The sequence below is a fragment of the Aphelocoma coerulescens genome, chromosome 8 (genome assembly GCF_041296385.1).
Source record: "Aphelocoma coerulescens isolate FSJ_1873_10779 chromosome 8, UR_Acoe_1.0, whole genome shotgun sequence".
Taxonomy (NCBI): Eukaryota; Metazoa; Chordata; class Aves; order Passeriformes; family Corvidae; genus Aphelocoma; species Aphelocoma coerulescens.
Window position 1 is genome coordinate 8551505 of NC_091022.1, and position 23362 is coordinate 8574866.

Below are 23362 nucleotides of genomic sequence, written 5' to 3' on the forward strand. Positions count from 1 at the left end.
GTAGTGGTGGTGTGCTCTGCTAGCAGAGAGGTTCTGAGGTGGATCTAGTGCCTGTTGCAGCTCAGGCTGCTTCACCAACTGATGTCATGAAACCCTTTCCTAGCACTGCTTGGCTGTGAGACTTGGGTATTCCCTTCAAACCATGCGGGGGAGGAGGACACTGTCCCAGGCCTGGTGGCATGCTGCTGGGCAGGACACACTGTCTAGCTGCAATACTCTGTTCCTTCCTGCCTGCCCTGTGCTGGCTCCTGGCTGTGGCAGAAGCTGGGCTGTAGTTGGGATGTTGTTGTGTCCTTCAGTTGGTGTTTTTGGGTGACCTGAGCTGATGCTCTGGGACTGTATAGCGTTGCCTAGCAGCAGCAGCAGCGTGGGAGAGGGTGTATAAGCACATTACATCTTTATCAAAGCTGTTGCATCAAAAGAAAAAGCTTTGTAAAGGAGATTAGTCAGTGTGTGATTTCTTCCTCGAGTCTCACGCTGGTGTGACAAGGGTGATTGGGCTGGGTTCCAGCACTGGGAGCCATGTGCAGCCTGGGCAGCTCTTGGTGGTGCTGCTGCAGAGGTGGGGTGGACTGACTGACTGCAATAACTTTGTTTACTGGGGGGTCAGGGGAGAACCATCACTGTGCTCCTCTTTGTATTTCAACTTACTGTAAAGAAAAAACCTGGTAGCTAGGACAGGGTTTCCAGAGTCCTGCCTATCAAATGTGTGTTGCCCTGCTGTACTCTGTGTGTGTGTGTATGTGTGAGAGAAACACTTCTGCTCGTTGCATTTCATGTTGGTTTGTGTTTTGTTCTAACTTTATACAAGCAAATTCATCAGGAAACTCTCGGTACACCTGAGGGCTTGATTTCTCCCCTGTGGAAAGCTGTTGTTGCTCTGAAATGCGTCTTCTGTGCAAGAAAACATCCTGGCTTCTCAGCCTTGTTATCCCAGAGGGAGTCCAGCAGTAGCAGGCTGGGCCTGCCTGTGGGCAGCTGTGTGCCCAGGGGGTGGCTGTGGTGTTTCCTGGCCCTAGAGGCAAGGGCTGGCATGCAAATTTGGTGGCACAGCTCTGATCAGGTTGTTGTGCCTCTGTTGTTTCTCCTGTGGAGCCACTTTGTGCAGCTGTTTCTTTCCCTGTCTGGAGTAGAAACAGGTTTCTGTCTCTAAAAAAAAAAAGAATGTCAAAGCACGTGGCTCAGACTGTTTTGGGAAGGGTCTTTAGACCTGGTGACATGAGTGAGTGACTGATCTCAGGCCTCCCACCCTCCCAACTTCCCCGACAGTTTCTGGGGGGGACCTTGCTGGGAGTGAGCTCCACGGACCTGAGGGATCCTCGCTGTGGGACCAGGAAAAGCTTCTGGGGCAGCAGTGGGCCCATGCCTGCAGAGCTGTGCCAGTCTCTGGGGTTGGGTGATTGTGGCCATGTCAGTGAGTGCAGAAGGATGGTTTAGAGCAGAGACAGCACTGCTCTGTGTTCAGCTCTGGAGAATTTGGGCAGGGAAGGTACATCTCAAATGACGAAACTCAGCCTAAAGTCGGGCTTGCTTTGGAACTGTGTGGTCTCACAGCAAAGGCAGGGGCTGGGGCGGGCAGCATCTGAGTGGATCTCCAGCCAGGAGGTGCTTTGAAGGTGGTGTCCTCTGGTGTGTCCCTTTCTCTGTGTCCCAGAGCTCACCCCAGCTCCCCACAGCTAGTCTCCTGCCCCTCTGGCTGTGGCTTCACAGAGCAGCTGGTTTCTTTTCCCGCTGCTGTTGGGCAGGGCCCCCGCCTGGCTCCGAGGTGAGCTCTGGGGAGCAGGCTGGCTCTGTGCTGAGCTGCACGACGCTGACCTAGTTTAGCAGCTCTGGAGAGCAGATGAAAGATGGAAGGGTTTTGTGGCATCGTGTTGCACCTTGAGTGCTTCCTGGTCCTCTGGCTTGAGTTTCCTGGAGACAAAGGCTGGGCTTCAGCCCTGCCAGAGCTCAATCAGGGCTAGCTCTCCTGTGGCACTGGTGGCGTCGGGAACACCTCGTGTGGCTGTTTTAGCTCAGTGCTGCAGTTCCCATCCAGTTCAGTTGCCACCGTTTACATCACAGCGGTAACTGCAGAGTCCTCCTTAATTACACATGAGTGTGGGGACAACCATGGTCTCTTTGGCTATGTTTTGCTGCTTTAATTAGAACACTAGATAAAGCTTGTGGCTTTATCCTGCAGAGAGGGTGGGGGTAGGTGGCTGGGAGGTTTCTGGGGCTGAGGAGATGTGCCTGTTTGCTTTCCATCATCAAACTCAGCCAGGGACCACATTGCCCTGTGCTTAACCTGTGGTTGCAACAAAGGCCCTGTCGTGTTTCTTACCAGCAGCATGTGCTGGTGGGAGCACTGGAGAGTCAGGGCAGAGGATGTTGCACCTGGAATCTCCAAGGTTGAGAGGAAAATCATGGCAAGAGGCAGCAGAACCAGTGGTCTTTTCCTGTTGCTTGGTGTGCTGAGGAATTGGGAAACTGGGATTAGGACAGTCCTGTCATGCAGCTGTAAAGGGCTTGTGGACCTGGAGCTTTCTTGAAGTTAGGTTGGATGCAGTGTCTCTGTTCCCTTCATCTGGGGGGGCAGGTCTTGATCTTGGCAGATATTTGACTAGTGGCATTTTAGTATGACACTCCCTCTGGGCTTAACCTGGCAGGAGAAGGCCAGAAACGAGCAGCAGCATCTCGTGGAGGTTTCTTGGAGACTCTTCAGTGGTGTTCTCATGGGAGATGTTCCTGGCAGGGCCGGCTCCTGCAGGAAGGATCACTCTGGTGCTTTGGGACAGACTGGGGCAGAAGGGGACGTGCCAACTTGCAAAGCAGCAGGTCGCTGGTTTCCTTAAGGAAGAGCACTGTTCTGGGGCCACATCCAGTCAGCTGCTGGTTGGAGTCTTGGCTGGACAGTGGCCAGAGCGTTGCCTGGCCGGCTGCGGACGTGCCCCAGCCGTGGGTAAGCGCCTGAATTCTGGGGCTGCATGTCACCAGGCTTGTCTGGACTGCAGCGTGAGGGGATGTTACCACTTTGTAGATTCCCGAGTTGTCCATCTGTTTCATTGTTGTATTGTTTGGGTTCTAGGGTTGTTTTTTATGAAGACAGATTAAATGTAAATAGCCTTTTTTTTGGAACAAACTGCAACGTGCTCGACCTCGTCAACTATTTTATGGTACTAATGCAACACTAATAAAACTGGACATGAAAGCACACACCTGTTCCCTGAGTCATCTCTCAGCAGGGGCTGCTCTGGCATGACTGGGGCAGTTGTCTCCAGCAGGAAACAGCAGCATGGCTTTCTGCTCTGGGGGTTCTCTTGTGTTATTTATCCAGCTGCCACTTCCAGGGCAGAGCTGGTGGATTGGCACGTCCTTCCCAGCATCCAGCCCTCCTGCATTTTTTGCAGCCCTGCTGTTCTTTCGGCTGCATCCTTTCCCAGAAGGACCTGCTCACCTCCTGCAGCACTCCTGGATCTGACAGCCCTCTCCAGCACTCAGTCCTCACCTCTGCACAGCAAGAAGGGACCAGGCTGGTGCCTGTTTCTGATCGGGGGGCTGCGTTGGATGGACACGGTAGTGTTGGGGTACCAAGGGGGGCATCTTGGGGGGAAGATTGAGGCTGTAGTAGCCTGAAGCTGTGTGTGCTCCTGGGAGGACCATGGTACAGCGACAGGGATGTGTGAGATTCCAAGCACCTGGGCTTGGTGCTGGGGAGTCAGAAGGTGGAGAGATGAAGGAAAGAGAAGAGCTAAGCAGTTGGTTTGAAGAAGGAAGGTGAAGAAGTAATGTTGAGAAATGGGCCCATGGCTATGGTCCCTAGGATACAGGATGCTGGAGGCAGAAATGGGAATGCTGTGCTGGAGCAGCCTGTATCCTTGTGCTCTCCTGACCCGAGGGTGAGGGGTGGAGGGGTGGCAGCTGCTGGAGCAAAGATCCTCTGCATGGCCTGTCCAGGTGCAGATGCATTTATGGCCCAAGCCCTTTCTGGAAGAGGGGACACAAGACCCACATGTGCTGGCACAGAGCAGGCACTGGATCATTCCAGGCAGGAGGAAGGGGGGGGTAGTTCATGAGAGGGCAAACTCAGTACTCCAGAGTGCAGAAACAGCACCAAAAGCCATGGAGAGGATCTGGCCAGTGGTGAAATGGGGGTGCACCATGGGAGAGCTGGGGGAGACAAACATGTGAAGGCTGTGTTTTGGCCGTGTATTGTCTGCACAGGTTCAGCTGTAAACTTGCACTGATGGCCTGGCTGTATGAAAGAGGCACATTCTGAGCATCACCTTTTAGAGCCCATGGAGGAACTTGTCTCAGCACATGAATGAGGGAGTGAGTGGAGGGGACTAGGGTGGTGGGGAGGCTCGTGCTGGTGGGGGAAGCAGAGGCCCAGCCCCACATCAGCAGGGAGTGCACCAAGCCAAGTGCCCTTGGCACACTGTCCTGTTGCCTGGAAGAGAGGAGAAGGAAATGAGGGCTGGTGGGTGGAGCAAGAATGACTTGGGGCTGGGGTGTACCAGGTTGCATGCAATGGGCCCAGAGAGCTTCCCTCATCAGCAGGCACTGGGACAGACCAGTTTCTGCCAGGCAGCCTAGGACTAGGCTCTCAAAGCACTGGCATCTTTCTTTTGCAGGTCTGGGCCTTTCTCAGATCACGTGCACCCTCACTGCCATGGGAGAGGTGTCAAACGCAAGTGATGCCCTGCCAAGATGCACCAAAAGCCTTCTGGGAGGTCTGGGTTTGCATGGTGGGAGTCGGTGGCACCCATGGGAATGGGGTTTGGTGGTGGGAGATGGGGCGTTGCAAGAGCTTGCTACTTCCCAGGCTGTGTCCGCCGGCTCCGGCTCACCTCCCTCCCACTGCACAACGCCCTGGCCCTGACCACAGCGGTTGCTTAACCTGGAAGAGGAACAGCAGGGAAGTTCTGACACGTTTTTGTTGCTATCGTTTAAAACACGGTTTAGCATCTGGAAAAAGCAGTCAACACTGTGTGACCGTCTGCTTCTTCATGTGCAACTACCAAGGGCGCTGGGATGGGATTTGTAAATATTTGTTCTGGATAATTTTTCTGTGTCCTACTGGATTATTTTCAGCTCGGCAGAACGGTTGCAGCAGCAGCCTGGGGAGAGCCAGCCCTCGTGTCCCGCGGTGTGCTCGGCGCCTGTGCCGGCACGCGCTTCCCTGGATGGCTCAGGAAGGAGGAAATATCACGGTGGTGCTCCCCGGTGCACTGACCTTTTTTGGCTGACCGATTTTCACCCCCAGAAGTGTTTTCCTCACTCAGCTGTGTTCCTCGCACACACTGGAAACATAAAAGCAGAGCCCTGTGCCCTCCTGGGATCTGAGGACTCTTAGAGATTTGGTGTTATAGGGTTTTTTTCCTAACACACAAAGCAAACTGTAACAAGAGCCCTATCTTTCTGAAAAATATATATGTTTTGTCAGATGTCAATGTTTTGGGTGGTCTTATGTAGGTGTTTCAGGACTTTATGAGAAGCACTGCTGAGACTGCAGGCAGCAGCCCTGGTAAAGGGTACAACTGTTTGCACTGTTAACCACTTACTCCAGCAGAGTTTCATGACAGGTATTTTTTGGCTATCCTGACCTGTGTGACTGTGTGGAGAGGTTCTAGGGTGTCACCTGGCTTGGGCAACAGCAGGTGACTCTCCAGCTCTGTGATGGAGCGAAGGAGCAAGTGTAGTCATCCTGCCCTGCCTTAGAGGCCAGCAGTGCTCCAGGTCTGCTTCTGCTGACCATCAGAGGTGTAGCTTTTCATAGAGGTTCACCATCCAGCCTTGGCCACACACATGGAGAAGTCCTCGGGGGGATGGCCTGTCACCTTCACTGCTGTACTTTGTCAGCGCTTGCTGGGGAACCTGCTGTAAAGGTGTTACATACCACAGAATGGTAGTGTCTTGGTGTGTTTTTTGGCATCAGCCTGTCAGTTCCTGTAGGAGAGGAAGTGGCAGTGGTAACGTGCAAGTTTTGCAGAGTGATCTGGAGCTGACAACTGTTCAACAGTTGTGTAACCACTGCAGGGCTACTGAGGAAACACCTGGACAGGAGCTGTGCCAGGCTGAAGAAGGGATGTACCTGCGTGGCACAGCCCTGGCATGCCCAGGACCAGTGACACCAGCAGGTCAGTGAGCAAGGGAAAGCTAAACCCATCCTTTCACCTCTCAGGCTGACACCTGAGGAGGGGGGAAAGCCCCAGTACGGCATTGGGGGACACAAGTGCAGAGGGGACCCAAGCGAGACAGTGCAGGAGTGGGGAGTGTGAGCAGGAGGTGTGTGTAGGGCTGGAGAGATGTACACGGGGAGCAGGTGTGAGCAGGCTGTGGGTGTGCACAAGGAGGGCTGTGTCTGTGCAGGGACCTGCTGTTCCTGCCCAGGGTGTGGATGGCCTGTGGCAGTCGGGTGTGTGTGAGGAAGACTCTGTGTGTGTGTGTGAGGGCAAGGCAGCGTGAGGGCTGTCCAAAACCACAGGTGGTGCCTGTACATGATGGAGGCTGTGTGTGAATACAGGTGCACGTGCAGGAGAAGGGCTGTGTGTACAGGCACATATGTGTGAGCACAGCACCACGTGTGTGTGTGTGTGTGTGTGTGTGTGTGTGTGTGAGGCTGTACCTGAGGACAGTCTGGTGTTTGTGTGTGTAGGGCTGCCCATGCCAGGTCAGGGCCGGTGCATGAGGGGAGCTGAGCCAGTGTGGGGACCGGAGATCTGGGTGAGGAGGGTTGCGTGAGGATAGGGGTGTTGTGTGTGTGTACAGGCAGTCAGTGTGTGTGCCACTGTGGTGTGTACAGGCAGTCTGTGTGTGAGGGCAGGCGGCCTGCGTGTGAGGGGAGGCTGAGTGTGTGTGCAAGGAGCGGCTCTGTGTGTGTACTCTGTGTGTGTGAGCAGGGGTGCTCTCTGTGTTTGTCTACAGACTGTGTGTGTGTGTGTACAGGCAGTCTGTGTGTGTCTCTGTGTATGTACACTCACTCTCTCCCTCTGTGTGTGTGAGGAGGCCGTGCCACCCCCAACCCCGCTCGCTCCCATCCCGTCCCTCCCCTCGCAGGCCGGAGCGCCGCCCTCACACGCCGCGGGCGGGCGGCTCTGGCTCGCTCCCCTCCTTCCCTCCCACTCCCGCCGCCGCCGCCGCTGCCGGGCCCCCTCCGCCGGGCCGCCGCCCCGCCCTCCGCCTCGCTCCCTCCCCGTCCGCCGGCGCGGCCCCTTTAATTCCCCCGCTCCCCTCCCCCGCCGCCTGCTCCAGCCTCCATTTTCCAGCGGATCCGGCACCTGGAGGCGGAGGCGGCGGGAGCGGCCCGCGCCCCGCACCCGGCCCGGTCGCGGGCATGGCCGCCAACATGTACCGGGTCGGAGGTAAGAGCGGCCCCGGCCCCGCCACCCGCCCGCCCCGCGCTGCCTCCCGCGTGCGGCCGGCGCTCGGGGCCCGGCGGGGCAGGCCCGGGGCGGGGCGGGCGGCGGCCGGGGCAGCCCGGGAGGGGGCCGCGGGCGTGGGCGTGGGGCAAGGGCCTGGGGGCTGCCCGCGGGAGGGGAGGCCTGGCGTGCGGTTACACGGGGTGAAGGGCTGCGGGGCCCGGCGCGGGGCGAGCCGGGGCGCTGCGCCCGGGGCTGGGTGAGCCGGGGCGGTGGGCGCAGCGGGATGGCTGAGGTGAGGGGGAACAGCCGCGTGGGGCCGTACGGGGTACCAGGGTGTAGGGAGACGAGGCATGTGAGGTTCGGGGTGGTGGGGGCTCGGGGGCTGGAGCAGATCCGGGACTGGGGCAGGGTGGGATGGGTGAGCGGGGCTGGAACAGCAGCCGTGGGGGCAGGCCCCGGGATGGGCCCCGGCGTGGAGAGAGAGGCTGCTCGGATGGGGGGTCATGCGAGGTTGTCGGGGTGGGGATCCAGGAGGAGTTGCTGAGATAAAGAGCACAAAGATGGGCAGAGGCTGCTGGTAGACCAGGGGGCTGATGTGAGGCACGTCCTGCAGATCTTGGCCTCCCCTTCCACTCTTGCTGTTTCGTTGTATGCTTTCCCATTAGTCTTCTATTCAGGGTTGCGCTCCTGTCTGATTGTCCTTTGTTTTGGCTCACGTGAAGAGAAAGGAGAGGCAACGGGGTTTGGGACTGTGTTTTATGGAATATAAACTGAGGGTGGTCTGGCATGAATTTGTGCTCGGCCATTTTCCTTCATAAAAGCTGTTCTGTGGAGCTTCCTTCTCCCCAGGACTATAGGCTGTACAGGAAGATGTTTTTGTGGAGTTCCCTCCTGTTCAAAATGCCCTGTTTCTTGTGGAGTTATGCAAAACCAAAGTAAAGTAAACAAGAGAAAAAATATAGCGAAGGTGGCCAAGCCATCCTGTCTGGCTGCTCTCCATCAACAACTACTTTCTGTTCTTTCTGCTGTTCTGGCCTACCATTACTTTTTACCCGGAAAAACACCATTTCTTTTGTCACATTTGTACTTTTTTTCTGGTTGCACCTGGTTTCGTAGAGCTATAGGAGGTAACTCTTGACTGTCCCACCTTTTTGTCTTGGGTTGCCCCAAGCTGATAGTGTGCGTGTAGCATTATGTTTGTTTGGAGATGCTGAGAGTAGGATGATAGGCAAGATGAGTTCTGGAAATTCACCCTGGTGTGACTTGTGAAGGGAATTGTTTCCTGGAAATTTTTGTTCAGCACTGAATGGCCAAGTCTTGTGGTGAGTGTCATCTCTTAGCATTTTGTATGGCTATATCTCTGCATCCCAGAGAAGGTGGGAAAGCATCTCTGGAGGTCTCTAGATTGACCTCGTGCTAGAAAATGTCCTGATAGATCAGAGTGCTTGGGGCTCTGTCCATCCCAGGCTCTAAGAATGGTGATGCCACCCTTACTTTGGGCCCTGTCCAGTATTTGACCATGCTTATAGAAAATACTTGTTTCTGTGTGCTTGGATGGATTTTCTCTTGTTCTAGCTGGGGTCCCTTTTCCTATTATCCCTCACCGTATCCCTGCTTCTAAGCAGGGTTGGCTGACCCTTGAGAGATGCCATTAGTAACCAGCAGCCCGGTGAAGGTTGTAACTGCTGATTGTGATCCTTTGAACCTGATGTTACAGTTTTCCTCCTACCTTTATTGCCCAGTTTTCTGAGTATTTTGGTTTGAAGGATGCTGTGGGAGAGTTAACATGGCCTTTGACACAAAGTCAAGGTGTCCGACACCCCCTGCTCTCCCCTCAGCCACAGAGCCAGTCTCTTTGTCCCAGATGGGGGAGTCATGTTGGTCAGGCATGATTTGCCTTTGGAATATCCATTTTGGCTGGTCTCAGTTACCTTTTTGTCCTTCCTGCTCTTGGAAATGGTGCCCAGGATTTGCTCCGTGGCCTTTCTGGGCAGAGGGCAAGGCAGCTGGCTGATAGCCAAGGTTACAGTGTTCTGTTATGGTCCATATGGATGAAGTCCTGATTTGATGTATTACCAAGATCAACATATGGATGGATGCAGCTGTTTCTGTGTGAGAGATCTGTTCAGCCTGAGCCCAGGAGTGTGTGTTATCGAATTGTTTCTGACCTCTGGTGCTGCTATCTCCCACTAATGGTTTTGTGTACTGAAGTTGTGTGTGAACTCCAGGGCAGGATTAAATCCGGAATGGGATTTGTGCATAGTCATTTCATATGCTTCCCACTGGAAGACAAACACTCAGCAGATAATCTCTTATTACACTTGTGACTACCGGATGCGCCACGTGAACTCCAGACCTAACAGCTGCCAAAAGCAGCTTGCTCACTACAGATCAATACTGCTCCTGGAAGTGTATGTTCACTCAGAAAGCATGGTCACTGCTTTAGGCCTGGTCATGAAACACCACAAATTTTTGTTTTCAGAAGCCAGTGCTGTCTTGACAACAAGAGGACATGAAGTGTGTTGTTCTCTTCATGTGTTTCTGGGTAGAGGAGCTGAGGAGCCTGCACTGTGGTGGCTGAAGTCTTCCTGTTGTGTTGAGTAGCAGAGTGACCATGCTGGGGGGCTTAGGAGCCACCCCTTGAATGGTTGTCAGGCTCTGTGGATAAGTTGACTGGTGGCATCAGTTGTTTGGAGAGAGCAACTGGTTCTCCTGGATCCTGCCAAGTTTCTCCTGCTAGGTTTCTGATGGGGAGGGAGTTGATTTCCAATACAAATGAGACTGTAACAAGCTAGCACAGTTCAGGAGGGATGTAAAATTTTGGAAATGTGTGGGGAAGAATGCCAGTGTATCAAGCTCCAAAATGAAATGGGGGATCTTAGTCGTTGGCCAGAAGGAAATCCTGGAATTGCCTGTCTTTAGTGTAGCAGAAGTGAAGATTTTCTTAGCAGCTGCTGTACAGCCATGAAGCAAATGGCGGCATGAAGAAAGTGGACTGCTTTCACTTGGAAGGAGTCACAGTGCGCTGGTTTGCCTCTTCGTGGAGCGCGGACTGGCAGCCTGCACAATCACAGACCGTATGGGAATGTTGGATAAACACCAGATCGGAGAAGCTTGGGACCTCTGAGCTGGAATTTGGGGCCTCTAATGAAAAAATGCATGTGGGAGAGAGATGTTCATTGTTGTAGCTAGTGCCAGGCTCCGCTTTCAGGAGAGTGCTGTGTCAGCTGCCTGGAAGAGAACAGGTCGTCTTGGTATCAAGAGACTATTCTGTCTCCGCCTTCTCCAGGAGAGCTTGGCTCTAGTGCGACAAGTATTCCTTTAGTGGTGGCAATTGACTGAGCCCCACTGCAGGTTTGTGCCCCTATGGCATTCCCTTGATGCAATGAAACAATGATTTTTTGCATTTCCATCTTGCACTGATTTGAGGAACTTAATTTTTTCCACCTCCCTCCTCCTCACTTTTTGTTTTTTCCTGGATTATTTTTAATCTTGCATCAGCTACCCAATCTGGTTCACTGTGGGACTGTGTGAACAGCTGAATGGGCTCAGTGGGAGGGCAGGGAACAAGGGGATGGGGAAAGAAAGGATAGGAAGGATGGAGGAAAAACTACTGAAGACAATACTTTTGCTGAGATAAATGTCAATTTATGCTTTTAGATGGAATCTTTTATGTGCTTTTGACTTTTACGAGTTACCTTCTTGTTTGAGAGCATGCTTGGCTACAAAATTATCACTGTTTTTGACTCTGTGGTACATTTAAGGTATGTTTAAATGGCATTGGGAGATCTGATCACAAGTCACTCAGGCACAGAAGTACTTGCTGCTTCTAACACCTTTAAAGTGAGGGAAGTGATGACCCTCAGTGCCTGACATAGGCACCTAAGGTTCACAGCAGCTTTATTCCAGTGTGCTGGAGGCTGAAGCTCCAGAACTTACTTGATGTTGTTCATTACTTTATAGCTGCTGGTGGTGTGTCTGCCTTTGCTGCAGTCACACATCTTATTTCAGCATAGTCCCCAAAGTTTTTAAGAATGGCAATATGGCATCATCTCTCTGTTACTATAGGGTACTATTAATGCATGGTTGGAGACTGTGGTTTGACCTGCCCCCATCCCATTCCATACCCCCACTTGGCATCCAGGCTCTCGTGGCAGCCTGCAGCTCTTCCATACTGCTACCGCAGAGCTGTGAGCACAGGGATGGTGCATCAGTCTTCTTGACATCACAATAATGTCAGTAATAATTGTTTGAGCTTTCCTGGTAAAGAACTGAGAGCTTTTAAGGAAGCTTGCTTAGAACATGTTGCTGAGTCCGAATCTGGAGCAAATTCAGATAATTTAGCTGCAAGATCACTTGTAAACCTTCTCCTGTCCCCTTTCTTTGTTGTGAGCATGCATGTGTTTTGGGTGGCAGAAGGGCTTACTGTGCAATATCCTTATTTTGGTTGAGTTTGCTGGGTTTTTGTTTTCTAGCTTTGCAGGTAACCTGAGCTGAGAGTGGGTTTAGTGGAGAGAGGTATTAAATAACCTGTAAAGATAAAAATGAGAGTTTATTCTTTAAAATTACTAATAGTCTGCAGTCATTGGCCCTAATGAATTTAGGACAGCTAGCTTATCACCTCTCAGCAACAGCTAGGCAGTGGGTTTCTTCATCTTTTCCTTTCATTGTTTCTAGTTACACAAGTTTATCTTGCATGTTTTGCAGTCTTCCTTTCCTTCCCTTCCCTTTCCCCTCTCCCCCATATCGGACTGCTTCAGCATTTAGCTTTTTATTGGGAAATGCTGCATGGAGGAGAGTGTTGTCAGCCAGCTTAGGTGTGTTTGGGGGCTAGAGCTGTGACAACTCTGGATTTGTAATAGCTGCAAACCATTTGCAGCTGGCACAATGGAATGAAAGGACTAAGCTTGTTTCTGCCAAAGGGGGTAAGCTGGCTTCCCCCTCCTTGTCCCAGCAGGGTGGTGCTCACCTCCTGCCTTTTCTCATTTTTTCTTGGCTGCCTCTTTGGCCAGGTTGGTGTCACTGGCCCGTTGAAAAGTCAGCAGAGAAGCAGAGACAGGCTTCTGCTCTGTTAGTGAGTTTAGACAGTTCCTGGGCTGGTGAGTGGGAGACTGTGCCAGGGCAGCCTTCTGGGAGGGCTGGGATAGGGGACACTGCTGGAGGTCTGAGGAGTGGCTGAGTCACTCCTTGGTAGTGCCTGTTTTGCTCCTTAACAGCCCTCAGGGTCTGTCAGTCTTGTGTGTTTTGCCTTTCAGTGATGGTGAATAAAAGGCACTTGATAAGAAATTGTTGAAAAAGGACTCCTAAAACTTGTTTCGTTTAACTAGTAAGATTTTGGTGAATGTAAAAGATGTTCCTTTCACATGCATCTAGTTGTTTTTCAAGCAACTTTTGATGTCTGAGCATCCTGACTTTAAATAAATAGTGTGCATAGTGTCTCCCCAGTAGGATGAGAAGAGAATGAGGTGGTTGCTGTTACTGTTTTTAGTTTTATTTATAAACCACTCCTGAGCAGTTTGGGGTTGCTTGAAAGGAGGTTGGCTTCTGATAGTTCTGGGCATCTGCTGGTAAAAGGTAACCTGTGAAGTCAGTCTTACTTCTGAACCAAGTAAGGTGTTTTTTACACTCTATGTTGTTGCTTTCCAAGCACGTTATTTTTTTTAAATCCCCAAGCAGGTAAGAGATCAAGCCCTGCAGCTGCTTTGCCTCAGTTTCCCATGAGGTTTGGATAACTGGAACAGTTGGGAAAGGTGCTCTTGTAAGCTATTATGGTCCTAGGTCTTTGGAGCTCATCACCATAAGTCCAATATATAAAGAGGCCCCGCTTCAGAGTGTCTTTGAAGGTCTGGAATGGTTCCTTGTCCCCTCTTAACTTGTAAAACCAAGTCTGGAAGGACCTGCAAAGTACTGGTCGAACTTCTAGGCTTTAGCCCAGTCCAGAAGAAACCATGTGCACGTTATTCTCTTCCAGCTCTTTGGCTGGACCACCTTTAGGAAGGAGAAGCGTTTCTGAGATCATTTTTACTTGACGTTGATCAGTGAAGCAAAGCAAAGAGGTTAGTTGGTGGCTTTAAAGTGAGTGTGCAAGTGGAGGAAAGATTTGGGCTTCTCCGGTCTTTTGCACGTGTGTTACTTGCAAGCTGTTGAGTCTTCACGGTGCCTGGGCTTTCATAGCTCTGGTTCTGTGCGTTGCCAGATCATGATCTGTGTCACATGTGGCCCATGGTAATGTTTCTGTTAAATTGCACACGACGTGCTCTGGTTAATTTGGGGACTTTATGCTTTCATGCAAGATGTAGGAGGACAGATGACACTTGACCAAGCATAAAGCTAGTGTGGCGTGAACAGATGATTCCTGATTTAGCACAGGACTTGTCCTTATAGAGTTAAGTTGTCAACATCTGAGCAAATTTGAACCAGCCAAGTGAGACAGTTTCTGTGGATGTTTCTTTTGATAGTGTTGATTTAAGATGTTTCTTTTGGTGGGGTGTCCATTTAAACAATTGTTGCTGTCCTCTCCTTGCTTCCTTTGCTGGGCTTGCACAGCTTGGCCTGGGGCTGTGCGGTGGAGCAGGGCAGGAATTGGTTTGGTTGGAGACAGTTTTTGACCTGTGTGAGTGCCTAACTGGGTTTACCATGTGCAGGCCTCCTGCCATCCAAGGAGAGGCTGTCAGAATTTGAGGGGGTGGTATGAGAGGGCGGGGGATGAATCAGCTTCACTGGCACTCTTGTTTGAAGAAACATCTGCAAAAACGCTGGCAGGAGTTCACACTTTGTCCGTGTTTTACATTGTAAAGCCGTGATGTTTCTGATCTGGCACTGAAACCCCTACCTCTGGACTTAATATATTGTCATAGTGTGGCCTAAGCAGTTAATTCACATTGACAAACTGAAGTTCAACGTTGCTCTTAAACAAACAAGCAAACCCAAACAAGAAACACAACTTTTTTTAGTTAGTTTCTTGAGGGTGATGCCAAACTTGGTGTCTTGAGTACTGCAGAGGTTCTTGTTTTGCAACTCTTGAGACTCTTGCAGGGGACACGATGCTAATTTCTTGTTATCTTCTTTGCTGCCTAAATATCTTTTTGGAAAGTAATGTTTTTCTTATCTGTCCTTAGCAATGAGAATTACAACGGAACAGGCTGTTTTCTTGGCTGCTACAGATGGTGATTGTTGTTAGGCTGTAGCTTGAGGATACTCCCATTCCCCCTACCCACTCCAAATATTCCCCCATGATTTAAGTAAGAAACTCTTACTAGTTTCTCTGTCTGCTCGAGTGTTTCTCTGGTCAAGTGACTCTTCTCTAAATTAGACCATCCTGGTCTTCCCTTACAACACACCTTTGGGGAAAGGTTTTTCTATTTTTAAGCCTGAACAATTTCCATGGTATTGACACACAAAGAATGGCACTGGATGCAGCTGAAATTACATAGGCTTACAGCTTTGCTACTGCAGAAAATGTTTATATGGCTACGTTCTTGGGAAGTGAAGTGGCAGAAGAGGCAACGCAGAACAGGCTTTGTGTCCAGAGGCCTTCAAATCATGCTTAGATACCTCCTGTAAAGCACAGAATAAAAAAAGTGGTTCTCCATGAATGTTTAGTGTATGCTTGTTCTGCAGGAAGCTGAAAGGAGTTGACTCAGTGAACCTGAAGTGTCAGCCACATGCAAATGTGCCTTAGTTGTAGCTGGAATATTGGGAGTGGATGAATTGAAATTAGTTTTCTTGAACTGCCATATAATTGATTTCTAACACCAGAATTGCTTCTTTGTCCTCAGGGTAGTGCTTTAGAAGCTTAATTTTATTTCCAGGATTCTCACACAGTTTCTTTTCAAGTCTTGTTTGTACCAACTTTTGGTGTACTTTAAGGTGGCATCCCTAATGGCAGTTACCTCAGTGTGGCTCAGCTCTTACCTAAGAGTGACCCATGAAGAACAGCTGACACCCATAACCTCTTTGTCAAAAGTACCAGCAGACTCCTGTCCTTTGGTTTTTTTCCATAGATGTCTGTAAGCAAAAACAGCCAACAGTGCTGTGAGGAATAGAAATAAGGATATTGACAATCTAAAAGTTGTGTTTTTTCTTCCATGAGGTGGTTCTTTCCCTTCCTCTGTTCCCCCTCCTTTGGAATGTTACACTTTTACTGGGAAAGGTACCATCTGTGTGAGCTTTGTGCCTCGTGCAGAGCTGAGGTCTTCAGTGCCTAGGCTATTGCTGTGAGGCAGAATACCTGCCTTCTTCTCTGGCAGAGAGGGTAAATATTTGGGAGCACACCTGGCCATTGTGAATCAGATTAGAAGTTAATTGAGCCCAGGACCTGCCTTGAGCAGCACTGACAATAGAGGTGTTGAGAGGTGCCTAAGAAAGCAAGGACTTTTGATAATTCCTCCGAACATTGTGGAATCTCCAGTGATTTGCTTTAAAACCTGATCTATTAATTGTTTCTGAAACAGGAACCATTTCATATTTCTGTCTTACCTTTCTCACTTTCTCTTGTAGTTTTTGTATCTATGTCTTTAAGATAGGGAACAATGATCAGAACCTAATTATCTTTGAGACTTCTGTCCCTCTGTGAAATGTCTGAACAAAGGGTTCAGGAGTTAATAGGGAAGAACTAATGCATGGATAATGGAGTTGCATAAACCTTGTTTCACTAAGAATCAGGCAAAAAATGATATGAGATGGCTGGACAAGAATTTTTCTTGCCCATTCCCTTGACATGATAGAAAACAAAGAGCAGAAGACCTCTGGGAAGTTCCAAATACCATAATGTTTCAGAGTTTAAACTGGATCAAGCAACTGACAGTTTGTCCAATCCAGTTGCTTGTCATTAACTTCGATTTATTTTTCTTTTTACTTCAAAAAGATAGATTATGTCTTGAATAGGTTTCTGTATGGAAGGTACTTTAGTTTTTGTTTGTAACTTGTACAGGTCCTTCAAAGTTTGGTGGTTTGGTGTTGTTTTTTTTTTGTTGTTGTTGTTGCAATAACTCTTGCTAGAAGAGCTGGCTCAACTTTTTTATAGGTCCGTGCATAATCCATAGTCCTGTTACATGGACCTTACTGTGAATTGCTTCTCCTTTGAGTTATGGTTTGGGTAATATTGAACCTGGATTTTTGGAGGCCTGTTGGAAAAGGGATCCATAGGTTACATCTCAAAACAGCCAAGTAACATTGGCTGTCCCTTTCTAGTACTGCACATTTGGAAGAAAATATAACGTGAACATTTTGTTTACCACGTGAGTGTGTAGATAATCCTTGCTCAAGAAACAAGAGCAAAGCTGGCTTGATTTAACTGGGGTACTTCAACTTATCCTTGCTAAATTTAGTGATGGTTTGTTGTTAACTGTATGGAGGGGAGATTTCTGCAGGAGATGTTTGCTTTTGCCATGTCCCTCACTACTTGGCTCTAGGTATTTCAGAGGCTAGGGTGCTTGGCATTTCCACATTTTATTTAAGGAGTTGGGTGGTAGTGCTGGTGTTTCCCATATCATGTGCTGCTTCATCCTCAGCTTGCTGCATCCAGTGCATGGAGTAGCCACAAATACTGCCATCCTGTAAATACAAATGGAGCCTGTGCTGACAGTATATCTTCAATACCTTCGTTGATCCATGAAAGACATTAATTTGTTAATACCTGGTTTATGTATATTGCCAGATATATTAGACCCCATAATTCCTTTAGGAGTAGAAAGAACTGTTTCAGTTTTGCCTTTCTGGTGATGAAAATACTGTGCTGATGAAACTTTTTGTGTTGAAACTCTTGTCAGCTCTGTAACTAAACATTTAATCGGGTGACTGCTGCTGTGAGTGTTTTTTGAACAGCCAGAAGGCAGTTGGACCTGGGTTCTGCCAGGTGAGGTTGCAGGACTTAGAGGCTGAAAGTAGTGTTGCCTCTCCAGCCTCCTCTTTCACACCAAGAGGGATTGTATTGTCCAAAATGTAAAATGATTGATAGTTTGGGGACAAAGCTGGTGAATAATTTGAAAACTGGAACTTACTGAAGGAAACTGGCCCAAAGTTGAATTGGAGAGCCCAGAGTATGAGGAGGCACATACTTCCTGTAAAAGAAGTCATAAAACAAGCAGTTCATCATAAGTTTATGCACTCTCTTGATGGTCATCTTTAATTCAGGGCAGCAGCTTTGTGCATTGGGGAGGGGAAATATTTACAACTGTGAAGTTACTTCTTTATCACATGTCTGGAATTGCACATTGTACCCAGCAGTGGTAGCATGTGTGGGAAGAGGAAGGCTCCAGCCTCCCTCATATCCTGAGTACCTCTGTAGGCTGGTGCAGTACTCACTGCGTAAGACTTCTGGGGGTTAAGGTAGGGAATACTCAGCAAGGTCAGTCCTCAGGAAGCACTTGTAGCTGGAAAGGCAAGTGTGCATTGGGAAGGATAAAAATACTTTTGGGCATTTTTGCAACTTGATCACCTAAAAGCCCATAAGGTTATTAGGTAGCTCAGACATGTCTAATCTGATAAATATCTGACCTCTAGACAGTGTGTGTTATTTATTTTGCTGTACCCCCTTTTCTTTTTTCTTTTCCATGGACTGATGTAGACATAAGCAACAGGTGACATGAAGAATTCTGGCAGAGAGGAAAGCTCTTTTGCAATAATGTCTTAAAAGCATATGAGAGCAGAAAGAAATTCTGTTAATTGCCAATTGAGAACAATTATTTTACTGCCTTTATGGAAGATTTTCATCTTCTGTAGTCTATAGGCTGTCATTCTAGTTTTAACTGCTGTACTGTTGCAAGTGTACTTGTGTCTGTGTGTTCTAGCAGTTCATTGTTTTCTAGCAAGTTGTTGTGCATATTCAGAAAAAGTATTAGGGGATATAAAGGCTTTTTTTGGATAGATTTATGTATGTGGGTACTTCTGCTCTATAACAGCACAGGCAAGAAGAAGAACTACATCTTGAGTTTGTCAGAAGGTGATGATCTGTGCGATGGTCCTTACTGTCTTTTGGTATTCCCACGCTCCTCAGTCATTGTTGTAGCCTGATCACAGAGAACTGTAATATGCATGAGTGATGCCATTAGTTATGACCCTGGTATGGATGCATGGCTGATTAATTTGGGGATGGTAAGCTGAAGCTGACAGCTGTTGTGAAGGTATGGGGTTGAAACTCTCTTCAGGTGGCTGGGTGGTGAGGGATTGCCTTCATGTGCTTTTTATGGTGGTGAGGGGGCATGTCATGCTTGTGGGATGCAGAGCAGTTTTAGACTAGTCCTTTTCTTCAATTTTGTGGGTAGGAAAGCAAATAAATGAGCAAGGATAGATAGTTGTGTTTGAAGGGTGTGACTTGTTTTGTTTGCTATCAGGCTCTACTTTTCTTTCCCTAACCTTATTTTTTGTTCTAGTGAACTCTTCCTTCCTGTTCTTAGTAGGAGTTGAGATGCATATCTCCCTGTTGTCTAGAGATCTGCTAATTTTGTCTCCTTCCCCATCCCCTCTTTCAGCCCAGGGTACAGGCACCCTGGCAGTTGTGTGCATACAGGATGTCTCCCATTGACAGCTGGATTGTTGGGAGTATGTGGAAGGTTTCTGTTATTGTGTGTGCACATGCATCTGCCATTGTAGGTACTGCCCTGAAAGCAAACTGGGAATAATATTAGTTGGGTAGGCAGTATGAGAAAGGGTGCACTTCCATGGCATGGGAGGAAGCTGGAGATTAAGTGGAAGAGCTACTCAAGGAGAAAGGCAGTGCTTTGGAGTGTAGGGACCAGTGGTGTGCCTTCTTTAAACCTCCTGTGCAGGAAACCAACCTTGTTGGGCTTTGTTGCTTGTGGGGCAGTGTTTTCACCAGCCCAAGCATCAGTTTGCAGAGCGGTTTGTTGAACTTAAAATTTCCATGTTGTACATGTGGAACAGGAATCCAAACAATTCTCTGTGCAGGACAGCATTTTAATTTTAATTCTAGTATTTAAAATCTCTATGGAAAATGCAAACACTTTCCTCTGATATGCTTTATTTTGTGTTACGTGATTTGCATAGTGTGCTCTGCATTACTTGCAGATAGGTGTGGAGGGCTGGGAGCCCTTGGCACAGGAGCCCTCTGCTCTCCCTTGGAGAAGAGAGACCTGGGGGCAAGACGATCTTCCCCAGAGATAAGCAATCTTCCTCTGGGTCATGGGGAGAAAGTGAACCACCCCCAGCATGCCTTGTTTCTATATGGTAATACCCAGTACCCAGCTGGTTAGTCGGTTTCTACCCCACTCCCTACCTACCCCATATAACCTCTGCCCCCTAGCCCTGATGTAGGGAGCCTTGTCCCTGGCCACCCCTTCACAGGGGCTGCTGGACAATAAAAGCTACCTCTGGGGAACTGCTATACAAGGCTCCTGTCTATCCCCGAGTTCGCCTTGGGTGATTTCACAAAGAGCTGAATCACAAGAGCTGGAATCACTTGTAGCTGGGAAATCGCTACACTTGCTGAAATCGCTTGTTGCCCAGGGAAGCGGCCACCGCTCCTGGAAGAGCTGTTCCTTGCAGGACGCTCTTTCTAGGAAGGTCGTGGTGCACCGGGTTGCCCATCCCCAGGCCTCCTTGGAAGCAACAGAGAGGAAGAAGCCCTTTTCCAGGTAATTTGAGCAATGGGAAATATGTCTCCATTAGTTGCATAGCTACTGGTGAAATGCTTAACATAGTTGTGGAATTAGTCTAAAACATGGATGAGATGTACTGGGCCGGGGATTAGACATGCTGAAGTCACCAAGCACTGGCCTGAGAATGCACCTCTGCACTGTCGTATGTCAGCTCTTGAAGCATCCCGAGATTTGGTTCTGCCTTTCTGCCAGCAGTGTGCAGAGCATGGTGGTTCCTGTGAGCTTGGTTTGCAGTTTTTGGTCGCACAGTGCTGGTCTGGGGATGCTCCTGCTGCTGACTGAGACAATGTTGGGGGCTTTATTATTCCGTACTGTTGGATACCACTGTGAGCTATTCTTTGGTAAACCATTCATCTGTAATAAGCTTTCTTCAAATCCATGCCAGATTTTACAATCAATAAACTGTAGTTATGTGAAAAATCAAGTTAATGTTCACTTGAGGTATAAAATGTGTCTCTGAGAATATATGCATGTACATGCACACAAAAAAGCTGATTAGAAATTATGTGAACTATGAACATTTGTAACAGCCACCTGAAACCCATGGGATTAAAGACAAGATTATATTTTCAAGACACAGATAGACATTTCCTTTGGTTTTAATTTTTAATTTTCAGGCACAGTGTTTGCAAAAGTAATATTTTTTGCATCTACCTCAGTCAAAATACCTGAAGTGAGGAGTAGCTGGATTATTGGAGGGGTGGAGGGAAAGAACTCATCCTTTCTTCACATGTTGGAGCCTTCTAGTGAGCAGTGGCCAGTGACCTTGGAGGCACCTCAAAGCTTCAACATCCTCCACTGCAGTGCCGTTTTAGGGCATGGGTGGTTCTGCTGTGGGAGAAATCATTTCTCTTTACTCTGCTGATCAGTAAATTGCTTAATGCCCACCATTGTTATTTCAGTCAGCAGTTGTTATTGCTGAAGCTGCCAAATATCTGTTTGGTTTTGTGACTTCTGGTAGAGTTGGTCATAGTAATGTTGAGCCTGTTGCTTCCTGTTTGATGCGCTGCACAGAGCTGGTGTTTGGGAATGGAAAATTAGGATCTTTACTTACTTGGGTGTTTTAACCATTTCTGTTACCAACCCACAAAGTTTTCTACAAACCAGGTGTCCAAACTGTATTCCTCCCTTGAGATCTCTCACCAGTTTAAAGCCTGCAGGGATGTGGTATTTAAGAGAAACTGACCCTTGCAGTCAGGAAGAAAGTTTTGGAGTCACTCAGATGCGTGTTAGTGTGTGTGGAGATGGCTGATGGTCAGTCTGAGATGTCTGGAGTGCAGAATGCACAAAAATATCAAAAATTGGGTGTGCTATTTCAGTGCTCCTTAGCCCTGGTTACACTCTGTTTGAATACCCCAGACTTGTGTGAGTGTAGGCATTAAACTTGTCACTTCAACCAAGACCACGTTGGGACTTCACTATCAAGGTGTCTTGACAACACACTTTTTGAAAAGACAAAAGCTTGGAAAATAGATTTGTTTAGAATTGTTGCTCTTGGGATTGTAACCCCTGGGATTCCTGGTTAGTGAATCTCTCCTAAGGCAGCCCAGCCGTGTTGAAGGGGCAAGAGGGCACTTAGGTTGTTTGCAGGTAGTGCAAGCAGCAGTTTCCTTGGGGTCATTTGCCCGGCGGTCACTGCTGTGCTCTTGTGTCTCATGCAGCAAGTAGGTCTGTCTGTAAATCTGGGAGACCTATGGATAACAGGGGCTGTAAGCAGCAGTCTGAAAAAATGCATCTGGAGCTCGAGTCGTGTTACATGGGCAAGCGGAAGGGCTGTGATGGGTAAATGCTCTGGTGTCTCTCTGGTCACCCTGGAGATAAAAGGGGACTTCTTAACTCTCCTGGTGCAGTTTTTCAGGAGCAGAGACCTTTGGGGGATGTCTTCCTTCCTTTGGGCTGGGAAGGAGGGAACAGTATCTGTGCTTTCCACGGCCCTTTTAACAAGGATTTCAGGGAGATTGAGGGTAACAGCCTCAGTAGTTGTCCCTATTACAGAGGGCAAGCACCACTGAACACCATTCATCCCGGAGCATCACGCTAATGTAGGCATTGCGAAAGATCACCTGAGGCGTGCCCGGGGGCTACGGGTGTTTTGCTCCAAACACAAATGAGCTGGGAAATCTGGAGGGAAATCGTCTTAGTTAGGCCTGGAAGGAATTGTTGTCAGATCTGTATGCAAGGTCAGCACCTTGTCAGCGGGGAGGTGGATTCAGACCCCTCTTTGCCTCAGTTCAGGGTTAGGGTTTGGCTTCTGGAGTATTGGGGGATAAAGACCAGTCCATTCCGAACTCCTGGGCATCTGTTTTCTTAAGGACTGCTTAAGCTTGGAGTTCCATAATACTAAATAATTTATATGGCACTCATGTGTGTTTCTGTAATTTTTTTTGAAGGCACTACCTTTGGTAAAGAACTAATTTTTTTCATTTAACTTTAGATGTTTGTCCTGCTTGAAAATACAAGTATTACTGACCAGTTTGGACAGCTATATAGAATTTTGTTGAGGGCATTCTAGGACCACATAACCGTAAAAGATCAGGAAGTAGAGAAAAAGATGAGAGAAACTATTTGTATTCTAAACTAAATGAGCCATACTTGTAAACTGGAGGGGGGAAGAGAGAGATCACATATTGCTGGTGAGAAGTGGCTGGATTTTGATAAGAAGAGGAAGCAAGTAAAGACAACAGTGTGGTCTAAGTGGAAATAATCTGATCAGAGAGAAAAGGAAGATCACGTGCTTTGCTTTCCAGGCTGATAAAGGTTTTGATTCGATTTTTAGCAGTTCATATTTTAAAGAGTCTTTTTTCTTTTTGTCAGATTATGTCTACTTCGAAAATTCTTCAAGTAACCCCTATTTGATACGAAGAATAGAAGAACTCAATAAGGTAAACATTTTTTTCCATCAAGTCTTTGAAGTTAATTGAATTTATGATCTGCTTGATTTGATTAAAATCAAAACAATTCTTTAGCAGTTCTCTGGTAATTAGAAGCTTAAAAATACATTTGTTCTCTGATAATTTTCTGGAATGCTTTAAGACCTTTTGTTCTCCCTTGGTATGAAAGGACTGAGTATCAATGGCATGTCATTCTCAAGGTGATTATGCCCACCTTTAGGGCAGGAGGTTTCTGCAGTTCTTCAATTCCGTGCCAGGGTCACAGGATATGAAGAAAATATAAGAGTTTGCCTAGAGGATGGAGAGCTTTAATTTGATCTTTCTTGGGGGAGACTCTTGTTCAGGAGAAAGATTTACAGCTATGATCTGCTTGCTCAGACTTTGTCTTTGCTGGTTGTCCTTTGGGCCAGTGTACTCTTTCATCTGCCAAATTCCCTTTCAATGGATCGAAAAGGGAAGCATGATGGCTTCTGTGTGGAAAGCCAGCTGAAGTTCTCAGTGCTGAAATTTGACC

At 48.3% G+C, this 23362-nt stretch overlaps 1 protein-coding gene across 6 annotated transcripts in view; it reads left to right on the plus strand.

Annotated features, from left to right (window-relative positions):
- Positions 1-7207: 7207 nt before the first annotated feature.
- The window catches only part of MTA1 (metastasis associated 1), a 76782-nt gene continuing 60627 nt past the window's right edge, over positions 7208-23362 (plus strand). For all 6 annotated transcript variants that reach the window (XM_069022387.1, XM_069022388.1, XM_069022390.1 and 3 more), the window contains exons 1-2: positions 7208-7340; positions 22772-22839. In XM_069022387.1, the coding sequence (XP_068878488.1) occupies positions 7313-7340; positions 22772-22839 (96 nt within the window). In that variant the 5' untranslated portion in view covers positions 7208-7312. The remainder of the gene's footprint in view (positions 7341-22771; positions 22840-23362) is intronic.